This window comes from Mastigoproctus giganteus, chromosome 2 (assembly GCF_048544385.1).
Source record: "Mastigoproctus giganteus isolate SK-2022 chromosome 2, ASM4854438v1, whole genome shotgun sequence".
NCBI classification, from domain to species: Eukaryota; Metazoa; Arthropoda; class Arachnida; order Uropygi; family Thelyphonidae; genus Mastigoproctus; species Mastigoproctus giganteus.
The window spans coordinates 82,003,704-82,017,742 of NC_143576.1; the positions used below are offsets into that span (position 1 = coordinate 82,003,704).

At 37.2% G+C, this 14,039-nt stretch overlaps 1 protein-coding gene across 1 annotated transcript in view; it reads left to right on the top strand.

Moving 5' to 3' along the window:
• Window positions 1-14,039, top strand: part of polybromo (protein) — a 702,481-nt gene that overhangs the window by 15,426 nt on the left and 673,016 nt on the right. Inside the window, exon 2 of the mRNA XM_090389959.1 lies at window positions 5,689-5,786. Coding sequence (XP_090246085.1) covers window positions 5,689-5,786 — 98 coding nt within the window. The remainder of the gene's footprint in view (window positions 1-5,688; window positions 5,787-14,039) is intronic.

Sequence of the window (14,039 nt, forward strand, 5' to 3'; positions counted from 1 at the left end):
GATAGCATCAGCAAATATTCTTGCACCCTTTCTATTTAAGTGTATCCCATCCCTGTAGAAGCAATCTCTCCTGTTAGTCACCTTTACGCTTAAAAGTTTTTCTAATAAATAAAATTTCAACATCACAAATTTCATTCTTTCAACCTTCACTAACAGTTTCTCCTCACCATGAAAAGGCTTTCATCTGTAAATATCAATGCAAAGTACCTATTCAGTTCATCTGCAACATCAGCTGGGTTATCTAAAACTTTCTCTTTTTTGTATTCACATATATGAAAAGGATGAAATTTTCTCTGTTACGATTCCAGAGCTAGGGGCCATAAGCTCAAATTACAGGGGCAGAAGTTTAACTGGATTTTAGAAAGTTTTCTTTTAGTTTGCAAGATGTTAATTATTGGAATAAGTTGCCACCACGTGTTGTTGAGTCTGACAGCTTGGGGAAATTCAAAGGTCAGCCAGAAAGATACACGAGTAGTCAAATACAGTAGTTACTTTATTTTATTATTTAGTTATTTATTATTATTATTTTTAATTAATGTCTAGGTTTTCCTTATACCATATTGCATACTAATACTAACTCTTTGGCTACTCTAGTGGCAGACACTGACTTTTGGCCTGCATATGGCTTGATCTTATATTGTTCATCTGCAACATCAGCTGGGTTATCTAAAACTTTCTCTTTTTTGTATTCACATATATGAAAAGGATGAAATTTTCTCTGTTACGATTCCAGAGCTAGGGGCCATAAGCTCAAATTACAGGGGCAGAAGTTTAACTGGATTTTAGAAAGTTTTCTTTTAGTTTGCAAGATGTTAATTATTGGAATAAGTTGCCACCACGTGTTGTTGAGTCTGACAGCTTGGGGAAATTCAAAGGTCAGCCAGAAAGATACACGAGTAGTCAAATACAGTAGTTACTTTATTTTATTATTTAGTTATTTATTATTATTATTTTTAATTAATGTCTAGGTTTTCCTTATACCATATTGCATACTAATACTAACTCTTTGGCTACTCTAGTGGCAGACACTGACTTTTGGCCTGCATATGGCTTGATCTTATATTGCATAGCATTTTTCTTCATTATTGTTTAAAATATTGGCAATTTAGATAGACTTGTGATATTCATGGGTAATGGTGTAGTCTCTGAAGTGAGGATAACCCCAAGCTGTGATGGCCAGATGCCAGCCTCTTTCACTGGAGGGATGAGAGTTCCAAAGACAGAAATTGAACACAGAAATACATGCAATTTTCAGTAATTTGAAAACTGTACATTTGAATAATTGATAGTTAGTAGATTTATTTTGCCAGTGTCTTGCTTAGTAATGATTACTTGCAAAAAACAATCCAAATGATTAGTAGTTAGCAGATTCTCTCTTTTTAAGGACATTTTATGTATTAATAGAATTATATTTCAGTGCTTGAATTGAAATGTGATTTGAAATTTTGAGCCATATTGTGGACCATAATGTCCGCAATATGAAAATTGAATGCAGAGATGTATGCAATGTTCAGTTTATTTTAATGCTGGTTTGCTGTTTATGGGAAACAGGCTAGTGTTAGGGGTAAAGATATACATAATCACTACATGTGTGTGTAATTGAAATTGGAATTTTTTCTTCCTTACAACCCTTGGCAGCTTGCTAGATTCAATGTATTATTCATAGGTTGGCATGTGCTTGCTAGCAGTGTTTGCTTGTCTGATGAGAGACTACTAAGTCTTGAAGATGTTACAGTAGTGTCTGAAGATTTAGACAAATAGTGGATTCACCTTTTTAGTTGATGCTATTTGTGTAAAATGTATTAGCAATTTAGGTTGATTTGTGGATAATGGTGTCATTTTTAATAGAAGCATAAATCCAAACCTTCATAGTGAAAAGTTAGCACATCTGTCACTTGTGAAACTAAAGCCTTCCCAACACAGAAATTGAATCCATGATAGTATTTGTTAATGGTTAGGATTCATTTACATGCAACTTGTGCTGTTAAGATAATTTTTATTGCTGTTTTTAGGGCTCAAAATTTTCATATGGGAACTTCCATTATGAAATACATTTGTGGATACATGTGAATGGGATAACTATTTTAGCTGAAATGGCAATGCAAAACCTGCTGACTGTTCTGGATATACAATGGAGAATCTGCCTTTTTCAGTTCTCTTTATCCCTTCCTTGTGTCACAATTGTAACAGTATTTCTGTTTTTTTTGTTTTTTTTTGCAAAAAAAAAGGAGTAAAACTATAGCTTTACCATCACATATTAAATTTTTAATATTCTATGAAGTTCTTGTTTTTAGAAAACAGGCCTTGTGTGCCCGGTTGCATTATATCATCATATTTTCTTGACAACCGACTAAAAACTAACTGGTTTTTAGTCGCTCTACAGTAAACTAACAGTAAAAACTAATTGGTTAAGATAAATTTTAACCAGTTAGTCGGTCGTCTAACTGGTTAAAATTTATTAAAAGAGTGTCAGGTGCCACACACACACACACACACACACACACACACACACACACACACACACACACACACACACACACACACACACACACACACACACACACCATAGCATTAATTTTTGTGTGCATATGTGTGTGTGTGGTGCACAACTAATTAACAATGTCTTTGAGTAAGATGCCAAAATATAACATAAAATTTCAGAAGATATATAAGACTTTGCATACATTGTAAAATCTGGAAAAATGAAATGTTTTCTTTGTGTACTCTATCAGACATGATTTATAAATTTCAATTGGCAGGAAATGCATTGTAATCAAATATTTGAAAATAAATAAGCATAAAAACAATTTGCACTGTGTAGAAAGAAATGCAAAAGTAATGTAGCATTTCAGAATGAATGTGATAACATCATTTATGATGTTATCACATTCAATGTTATCACATTCACTGATGATGTTACCAACAGCAAATTCAAAATGGGAAGCATTCAAAGAACTTATCGTGGAAGCTACTAGGATTTACATACCAACTAAGAAATATTGTTCAAGGTTTAGGCCAAAATGGATGTCAGATGAACTAATGAGGCATATGGCAGAGAAGAAAAATGCATGGGATACTTACAAATTAACACATGACACAGAAGCCTATGATAGATACAAGTTGATATGCAACCAAGTTACAAAGGAGGTTAGGCAGGCGAAGGCAGATTACGAGAAATCCTTGGCAAGGGATGCAAAGAAAAACAGCAAAGAGTTCTTTACTTATGTAAACTCTAGAAGGAAGGGGATGAATCAGATTGGTCCACTTGATATTGATGGGTCAACTGTTGATGTTCCTGCTCAGGTAGCTAACAAACTAAATGAATATTTTGCATCGACATTCACACATGAGGAGTTATTCAGCAAGGGGAATGCCAGAGGTGTATTCAACTCTAGCAGTAAGCTACAGAATCTTGAAATAACTGGGAGTAAAGTGGAGGAGAAATTGTTGAAGATAAACACAAGAAAGGCACCCGGGGTGGATGGGATCTATCCAGTTATATTAAAGGAGGCAGCAAAGGAAGTAAGCAAACCCTTAGCCATAATTATGAGAGCTTCCTTGGACTCAGGGGAGGTACCCATAGACTGGAAATGTGCAAATGTGACCCCAATTCACAAAGGAGGATCAAAGGCTGACACAAGTAATTATAGACCTGTGAGCTTAACTTCTGTTCCAGGAAAATTAATGGAGGCACTGGTTAAAGAAGCACTGCAGGATCATTTAGACAAGACTTCAGTTATAGCTCAGACACAGCATGGTTTTGTTAAGGGGAAGTCTTGCCTGACCAACTTAATTGGATACTATGATGCAGTCACAAAAGAACTGGATGCAGGGAATAACTTTGATATTATATACTTGGATCTTAGAAAGGCTTTTGATACTGTTGCACATGGAAGACTGCTACACAAATTGGAGCAGTGTGACATTGGAGACAAATTGCTGCTATGGATAAAGGGGTGGTTGAGGGGGAGAAGACAGAGAGTAGTAATCAATGGACACTGCTCATCGTGGACTAATGTTATTAGTGGAGTCCCTCAGGGCTCAGTGTTGGGTCCATTATTGTTTTCTGTATTTATAAATGATATTGATGATGGTATGTCAAGCTTAATGTCCAAGTTTGCAGATGATACAAAGGTTGGCAGGGTTGTCAAGGACACTACTGACACTATGCTGCTGCAACAGGATCTGGAAAGGTTGAGCAGATGGACTGAGAGGTGGCAAATGAAGTTTAACATTGACAAATGTAAAGTACTACATATGGGAAACAGCAACCCCAGAGCAACGTATCAACTCTGTGGTACTACACTGACAGTGGTAGAGAATGAAAGGGACTTGGGGGTGGTTGTGCAGGCAGATATGAAGTTCTCTGAGCAGTGCAGATGGGCTGCAAGAGTAGCTCATGGAGTATTGTCAATGATATACAGGAATTTTTCCAGCAGGGATAAGGAGGTGATTATTCCATTGTATAAGGCAATGGTCAGGCCACACCTAGAGTACTGTATACAGGTCTGCAGGCCTCATTTCAAGAAGGATGTAGAGCTGCTGGAACGAGTACAGAGAAGGGCAACAAGATTAGTGAATGGAACAAAGGGGTGCTCTTACGAAGAAAGGCTTAAGTTTTGCAAATTACCGTGTCTGGAGACTAGGCACCAGCGAGGTGATCTGATAGAGGTGTATAAAGCCTTGAATGGTCTAAGCATGCTCAATGCTGATGGGATTCTTCCTCTAACTCAGAAAAATCACCTGAGAGGGTATAAATTCAAATTGAGGAAAGACAGATGTAGGATAGACGTACGGAAATTTGCCTTTAGCCAGCGGGTGGTTGGTTGGTTGGTGGAACAGACTTCCATCCCTTGTGGTGGAGGTTGATAGCCTGAATAAGTTTAAGGCTCAGCTGGACAGGTATTTTGAACGAACAGAGGGGTGAAGTGGAAGTGGTTTTTTTTTTTTTTTTTTGGCTGATGCTGCATAAGCTTGCTTTCTTGCATCAAATGCCTCTACTAATGCTAATGCTATCATAGAACATCTTCCCGTGAGGTGTGTGCTAATCATGGTGCATTGTTTAGAAACATTTTTCCTGATAGTGAAATATTAAAATAATACAGTTGTGAAAGAACATAACAGCAGGCATTGTTAGTGAAATTACGCAGAAAAAGAAAGAAGTAATAGTAATGGCTCTGAAAAATGGGCAAATTTTTATTGTTGCATATTGTAATAATCAAAGTGATTCCAAGCTATGTTCTGTTGTGACAACCTTTTGTAATAATAATAACAATAATTCTCAATTGAAATCTTTAATCTTAAATTGCAAGCTTGTTCTCAGTGCCAGCATAAATGGCAATACTACAGGGTACAACTTTGGGTGTCTTCTTCTGAACAACTTGAAAGCATGTGGTATTTCTTTAAAAACTTGTATGACACTTAGTATTGAATATACATCAACATCTACAAAAACAACCCCAATACAAATAGGCAGATGACATATGGGAATAAATATACTGATGTCTTTAGAGATGTTTTGAAATAAGGGTAAGGAAAAAAAAGCAAGAAAACAGAATTACTTTTAAAAAATTTAATGTTTTAACTTTTTTTTATATTTGAATGTTAATGAAAGTTCTCATGCACACATTACATTTATTGACTTTTATTAAATAATATATATGCCCTGTATGTATTGTGTTATTTCAGGAAGATATTTGCCAAGAATTATATGAAACAGTAAGAAATTACAAGTCAGAAGATGGTCGCCTTCTTTGTGAAACTTTTATTAGAGCTCCAAAAAGAAGGTATTTTGAAAATGGAAATCAAATATTGTATACAGTAATACCCCGACTTACGCGAACTCGGAGTTACCCGGTTCTTGATTTTTTCGTTTGGTGTATATCTAAAATTAGCTTACCAGTGATTTGGAAGTCAAATCATAAAGCTTGGGTGACAGCTTCCGTTTTTGAGGACTGGTTTGGCCACCACTTCATACCCGAAGTCGAACTTTATTGCAAGTCTAAACAGATTCCATTTAAAGTGATGCTTCTTATTGACAATGCACCCGGTCACCCTCCTGCCACCCTAATTAATTTCGTGTGAAAGTTGTGTTTTTGCCTCCAAACACAACCAGCTTGCTTCAACCAATGGACCAGGGAGTCATCAAAACATTCAAGGCTTACTACACGAGGCGTTCGTTTGCACATCTGAATGAAGCTATGAGACAAAATAGTGAAATATCTGTTAAAGACTTTTGGAAACAATTCAATGTTTTAGATGCCGTAAGAATCATTGATGAATCTTGGGACGAAATTCACAAAAAAAACATTGAATGGTCTCTGGAAGAAACTTTGTTCATTTTTTTTCAAAAATGAGACGAAAACAACGCCGGAAACTGATCATGTCGCTCATGTGATAGAAGAAGTTGTTAATCTTGCCAGGCAATTAGATTTGGAAGTCAATGGTGATGATGTCAACGAGCTGTTGGATTCACATAGTCAGGAGCTGACAATGAATAAGATGCGTGAGCAAAACGTCACTGAAGTATCCGACACTTCAGACCCAGTTCCACCAGAAAAGCACATGACAATTGCAAGTTTGACAGAAGGTCTCAGCTCAATTGAAAAGGGCTTAGAAATTTTAGAACACATAGACTCCAACGAAGAACGCGTTATAGCTACAAAGCAAGGAATAAAAAAATTAACTTGCTACGAAGAAATTCTGCGTGAAAAAAAAGAAGGCGCTGTGTCATCAGAAGAATTTGTTAGATTTTATGAAGCCATCAACATCGAAATAACTTTTTTACGTAACTCATTTATTTTTTTAATACATATTTTGTATTAATATGTAAAAATAACTGCAATTTTATTAAATATTTTTCTTCTAAACTAGTGTTTTTGTTAGTCCTTGGTCCCAATTAAACAAAACTTATATGTATTTGTATACAAAGTTGTACCCCGACTTACGCGAATTCGACTTAAGCGATTTTCGTCGGACCCACCTATCGCGTAACTTCGGGGTATTACTGTATTTAAATTTATAAAATAATAATAAATAATCACCATTTTCAAGGTTCTTTTAGAATTAAGCCATTTTTATGTATTTTAAAATAATTTTTAAATACTGAGTACCGGATTGCCCATCTAAATAAGTACACAGTAAATCCTACATGCTGTAATTGTAAGATGACTTTTGCATAGGCAGTTATACAGGTATCAGAAACCTTTGGCATAGTGCAAATGACAGCACTGAAGATTACCTAAATGGTTCTACATAGTGATTTAATTTAATTGTCCCAACAACACATTGTTACAAAAATCCCCACAAAGACAAATAATCATATCTGTGTTCTGATTTAAATTCAAAGCTAAATACATTTTACATCTCTCCACTGTTTGCACTTCTTTTTGCAAAATAAGTTTATGTGTAATTAATCCTCCGATTTGAAAAATTGACCACTGTTGCTAATGATCCCAGCCCAGAGTGAAATTAGCATGCCAATCCTGAATGGTTATTGACTGTTGCATTATACTCTCAAAATATTTAGATATCCCTCTATTACTAGCTAAATTTTTTTGACATGTTTGTGCAAAGTAGGAGCAGTTTCATTCTTTCGCTTCCTTGTGAGGAAGTGAAAGAATGAAGGTGATATTACAATCAGGAACTAATCCATGCAGACCGTAAAGATTTATGAGGTGCTTGGGGAGGGAAGGAGGGGGGGAGAGAGAGAGAGAGAGAGAGAGAGAGAGAGAGAGAGAGAGAGAGAGAGAGAGAGAGAGAGAGAGAGAGAGAGAGATTTCTTTTTAAATGAACAGCAAATACATTTTCAAAGGTATAAAATTTTTTATTTGCATCCTATATACAATAATAATGAAATAATTCAGTGGGAAAAAAGACACATTGGAACAGCAGGGCAGCATAAGTACTGCATTTATTTCTACACACAAAGAAAATCAGCCAGTTCACAGGGTTTACATACTAAAAGTTATGGCCAGCTAATAGCAAAGAGACATCCAGCTCTCTTTGCTATTAGCAGACTACTTATTGATTCCATGTAAGGCATTGTTTTGAACTTTCGATGGAGGATATGCCTTGGTTTCTTGTGTGTGTGTGTGTGCTAAGTAGAAGCTATTAATAATGAACTTCATGGCAATGAAAAGGAAGTTGCTTGTAGTGTGTGTTATCTGTTTTGCATAAAGCAAGTACCAGCTTTCTCTGTACCAGGTACAGAGAAAAATAATTTGTTTCCTTGTGTTTGGGAACACAAGAGATGTAAATGGTTTAACAACTTCATTTGGTGTTAAGTATGATCTGTCAGACTCAAAATTGTTCGCTGACCAATTTCCTCTCAGTTCTGATTACTTAATCCATATGCTTAATCACAGAAGCTGATTCACTAACAAACAACAACAACATATGCTTAAACTAATTTAAATTTCTAACAAATTGAATTCTGCAATTTTTGTTAGAAAAGATGAAACGTTGCTGTGATCATGAATGAATAGTTTATGGCAATTTTATAGTGTTAACTATACTTCTTGGACAACATTTGGGTTACACAAAATTCCCAGGATTTGGGTTACACAGATCAAAGGGCTGATACAAAATGATAATTTTGCAACCTTTGTGTGTTTGAAAGAAGTGGAGGATTCGTTTGCATTCAAGAGTGAGGTGAAAAGCTTTTTTTTAGCATTTATAATTCAAAGCACTGTGAGAAGATTATTAATAGCATGTACACTAGTTTCACACATGAGTGTGAGAGTTCATTTTTCAGTGTGGTCACCTTTAATACTTTACATGAAACGTTGGTGCAGGGAGTGAATAGCAGAATGAAAGGTTTCACAAATATATTAAGATAAATGGATTGAGGCAAGGATGGTAGACTGTTGAGGTCTGAAAAGTGATTCATGCAGTGAACACAGAAGGGTTTCAGAAAAGCACAAATTCATCCATATTAAAACAAAAAAAGAAAGAAAAGAAAAAAGAAAAACTGTCAGACCACCAAATAAATTATCAATTTAATGAAAATACTGGTTACCTGTATACATTGTCATTTGTTTTTATTACTTTATGCTGTAAACTTTTAGCCAAATGTTCAAAAAATATATATATTTTACTTTGGTAATGTATGGGCAGTACATTTTTTACTTTTCATTTTGTGCAAAAAAAATTGTTGTGATAGAAGCAAAATCGATTACAGATGTGAAATTAGCACACAAGAGTTCTACAAGTTAACCTATTTGCATTAATCCTTCAGTGTTGGCACTATACATGTGAGGTGTAATTCAAAAATAATGAGCCAATGTCTAATTGTTGGCTGAAGATAATCTGATTTTTCTGTACCTTTCTAAATATACACAAATTTTTATTTATTGTTTTCCCTGAGTACCAAGCGATCTTTTTAGTGCAATTTTCTAGCATTTTTCCTAGGGCAAGTACTAGCACTTTAATAAACCCTCCACCACTCGCAACATTACTGCTAACCCTGCTTGCAACATTACTGCTATCACTAGCAACGTACTGCTCTCCTCTTCTGCTGATCACTTGGTCACTAGTTGGCACTGCTCCTGCCTCATGGGTTTGTTAAGGGAAAGTCTTGTCTGACAAATTTGATAGGATATTATGATGTGGTTACAAAGGAACTGGATGCAAAAAATAATTTTGATATCATATATTTGGATTTCAGGAAAGCTTTTGACACTGTTGCGCATGGAAGACTATTGTACAAATTGGAGCAGAATGGTATTAAGGGTAAGTTGCTACAATGGATAAAAGGATGGTTAAGTGGGGGAAGACAGAGGGTGGTAATCAATGGGTGCTGCTCTTCTTGGACTAATGTTATTAGTGGGGTCCCACAGGGTTCGGTGTTAGGTCCACTGTTGTTTTGTATATTTATCAATGATATTGATGAAGGTATATCAGGCTTAATGTCGAAGTTTGCAGATGATACAAAGGTTGGCAGGATTGTTAATGACAGTAATGGCAGTGTGCTACTGCAACAGGATCTAGATAATTTGGGCAGATGGGCTAAGAAGTGGCAACTGAAGTTTAACCTTGACAAATGCAAAGTACTGCATATGGGTAGAAGTAACCCCAGAGAAACGTACCAACTGTGTGGTACTACACTTAAGGTGGTAGAAAATGAAAAAGACCTGGGAGTAATTGTGCAGGCAGATATGAAGTTTTCTGAGCAATGCAGACAGGCTGCCAGGGCAGGTCATGGGGTTTTGTCAATGATATATAGGAATTTTGCTAGCAGGGAAAAGGTGATTATCCCTCTGTATAAGGCAATGGTCAGGCCATGCCTTGAGTACTGTGTACAGGTCTGGAGGCCTCATTTTAGGAAGGATGTAGATTTACTTGAGTGTGTACAGAGAAGGGCAACAGGATTGGTGAGGGGAATGAAGGGATCCTCTTATCAAGAGAGGCTTAAGTTCTGCAAATTGCAGTGGCTGGAGACTAGGCACCTGCGCGGTGATCTGATTGAGGTGTATAAGGCCTTGAATGGGTTCAGCACGCTGAATTCTGATGGGATCCTTCCACTTGTTCAGATTACGAACCTAAGGGGACATAAATTCAAATTAAGAAAGGACAGATGTAGAATAGATGTGCGGAAATTTGCCTTTAGCCAGCGGGTGGTTAATTGCTGGAACAAACTTCCATCTGTCGTTGTGGAAGTTGATAGGTTGAATAAATTTAAGGAGGAACTGGACAGGCATTTGGAGGGAATGGTGTGTTTTTTTTTTTTTTTTTTGGCTGATGCTGCATAAGCTCATACACTTGCTTTCTTGCATCACATGCCACTACTACTACTACTAAAAGGAGCAGCGGTGGATATGCTAATATCCACTGCTAAAGCCCACAGCTATTGATAACAATGTCTCAGAGCATGACTCAAATCGTTCAAAGAAACTACGGACGGAAAAATCAACGACAGATATGCCAGCATTTCTCATAATGCATTTGCTTTCCGCACAACCTGTTGGCAAGCTATGTAAAAGCTAAGCCTTTTCTAATACAGAAATGTTTAGAATCGGTTGTTGAATCCCCTAAAATGGTCAGTCTCCAATCTGAGACCTTCTAATTGATGCTTCCAAGCCAGGTCATTCAGAAAAATTGTTGGTTACACCCCATAATACTCTAAACACCTCTAAAGGTGTTATCAGCGAATGGGATTTACTGACTGTCTCAGAAGAAGAAATAGTACAATATCTCTGTGAACAAAAAGTGACTCATGCATGGAGAATAATGACCAAAAAAAGATGGCGACCCACTACCAACCTGGTCCATCATTTTGACGTTCAGTACTCCAACTCTTCCATCTTCTGTTAAAGCAGGTTACCTAAACTGCAAGATCCGGCCTTATATCCCGAATCCAATTTGCTGCTTTAAGTGCCAGAAGTACAGCCATTCTCAGATAGCATGCTGAAGCGATGCTGTGTGTCCTGTTTGTGGCTCAAAAGAGCATTCCCAAGGAGACCGTACAGCTTCCACTTCTACTTGCCCACTCTGTAAAGGAAGCCATCCTGCATTTTCTAAAGCATGTGACCTTTGGAAAACAGGCAAAAAAAATCCAGAAATATATAAAGTGGAGCATAAAGTCATATACCCTGAAACAAGAAAGCAACTGCTAACCATGCTTAGCCAGTCATACACATTGGTTACCAGAAACAGCTGCTCAACTGCAACACAAACAGATGTCTCTATAGAACCAACCATTTCCTTTGCCACAAAACTAAGAAACCTACAGTCAATGAAATAAGCAGTACACCAATCAGTATCCCAACTGATGCTATCTCAACCTTGCCAGAAACAAAAAAATCAACTTTTGTTGAAAATCAGAAGAAAGTTTTTTGGTTTTTTGGTTTTTTTTTTTAGGAGCATTAGCAACTAAGGCCATATTGCTCCGGGATATGCGGTGGTCATTCCCTGACCTTTCCGCATCCTCTGTATTTGGTGGTGACGGGCTCGAACCCCGGTCTAATCAAGAAGCGTGTGCTACGCACTGCTGCTCCTTCCCACCTGGCTACGGAGGCGCCTCAGAAGAAAGTGAAAACATGCAATAGCAACATGGAAATTGATGTTCAAGCAGGAGATGACAACACATGTACTAGAATTACATTTCAATGATACCAAGGACACAGGACGTCCATTCCCAGAAATGAAAAATCAAAACTAAGCAGATAGAAACCTTCTTAGAAAAAACAGCCAGATCAATCTTCCTCAAATAAACCCAATCAATGAATAAATTCCTACAATTGAACTGTAGAGGATTAATGTAGTAATATACACTGGTGTTCAAAGAAAGTACATCACCTAAGAATTTCGCATTTCTAACCCTTTTTCGTGATGGTATGTTACATTAATGACTAGCACCACAAATAGAAATATAAACAAAAGATATTTATTAATAGTTAAGGCAAAGCTAAGTAATATTTGACAGGTGCTCTCAAAATATTCCAAAATGAGCATTTGCAACCTTTATACAACAGTTTTGGTAAACATGACAATTATGGCTGAAATGTTATCAGAAGCCTTCAGTTTATCATTTTAAATGGAAAACCAAATGAAAGGTTCACCAGGTGCAAACTAATATTTAGTTGAACTGACTCTGGCCCTGATGACAGCAGCACACCGTCAAGGCATTGACAGCATCGATTTCTGAAGATAATCAACTGTTAGTTCATGGTTCCAAACACAAATTATGGCTTTCTTTTTTTTATGGAAACTGCAGATTCCACACGATGCGAACAGTTCTCTATAGGATTCAGGCCTGGGCTGTTTCCTGGCCAGCTAAGAGTTATAATGGACCATTCTTCCAACCATTTTTTCACCTGTAACAAATGTAAACACATTACTGTCAAACCTCTAATGCAGAAATGAAGCTAAAGTAACTACAGAAGTGCCTACTTACACTTTTCGCTCGATGACAAAGAACAGATTTGTCCTAAACGGTGCAGTTACTTGGCAGGTTGAAATGGTTAGCAGCAGTTTGCCTTCCAATATAGCCAGGTATCCATTGGCATTTACCAAACCATTTATAAACTGTAGGTAACCTACTCCGCGATACGAAATACACCCCATTATCATTTGGCTGGTAGGGAATTGCATTGTTTTTTTTTTTTTTTTTTTTTTTTTTGATTTGGTAGTTGTTGGCGCATCGGCTTCTGTGGCCATATTGCACCTTCCAAGGTTTTTGCAGTACTTTGATCCAAGCCCGAGGCGGGAATCGAACCCGCGACCTTTGGGTTGCCGGGCAGGTACTTTACCCACTCGGCTAGCCCGGTCGGCAAATTGCATTGTAGACACCATACAATCTGGATTGTATTCTTCACTATGTCTATGGCAAATCATTTGTCTTTCATCAGGGCCATGCAGGTTGAATTTCTTCTTGTCTGACAAAATAACTGATTTCTACTGCTCAGGGGTCCATTTGACGTGCTCATTACACAAAATTAATCTGGCCTTTTTCATCTTTTGTGCGAGGAGGGCCTTCTTCTTAGGATGATGGAATACAAGCCCATTTTTCAAGAGGCATCTGCTGACTGTTATTGCACTTGTTACCACTCCTGTATGTTCTTCCCATTCTCTTTGCAGCTCAGACGAAGAAGCTTTACGGTTTTTAAGGCATAGGTGCTTCAAAACGCATTACTGTTTTCGCATAGAGACTCGTTTCCGTCCAGTTCCTTGTTTCCTATCAGCAGAACCAGTATTGTTGAGTTTGGAAAGAAATCTACTCACTGATTACAAGACACTCTATGAGCAATATGACGGGAAGAACATCCTTCCTCATGTAAAGCAACAATAGCACTCTTTCTTTGTGGCATCAACTGCACGTAACTCGCCATCCTGACACAAGCAAGGAATAACTGCAACTCTTGCAGAGTGTGCGTATATAGCTGAAAGTAACAGCTGATGCAATATTACATCATCACCTACACATGTCAATCATATCTGATGCAATCTGTAAGAAATATTGCCATATACTTATCTTATTCGGACGACAATTATAATATTAAGAGGTGATGCACTTTCTTTGAGCACCAGTGTAGATGACC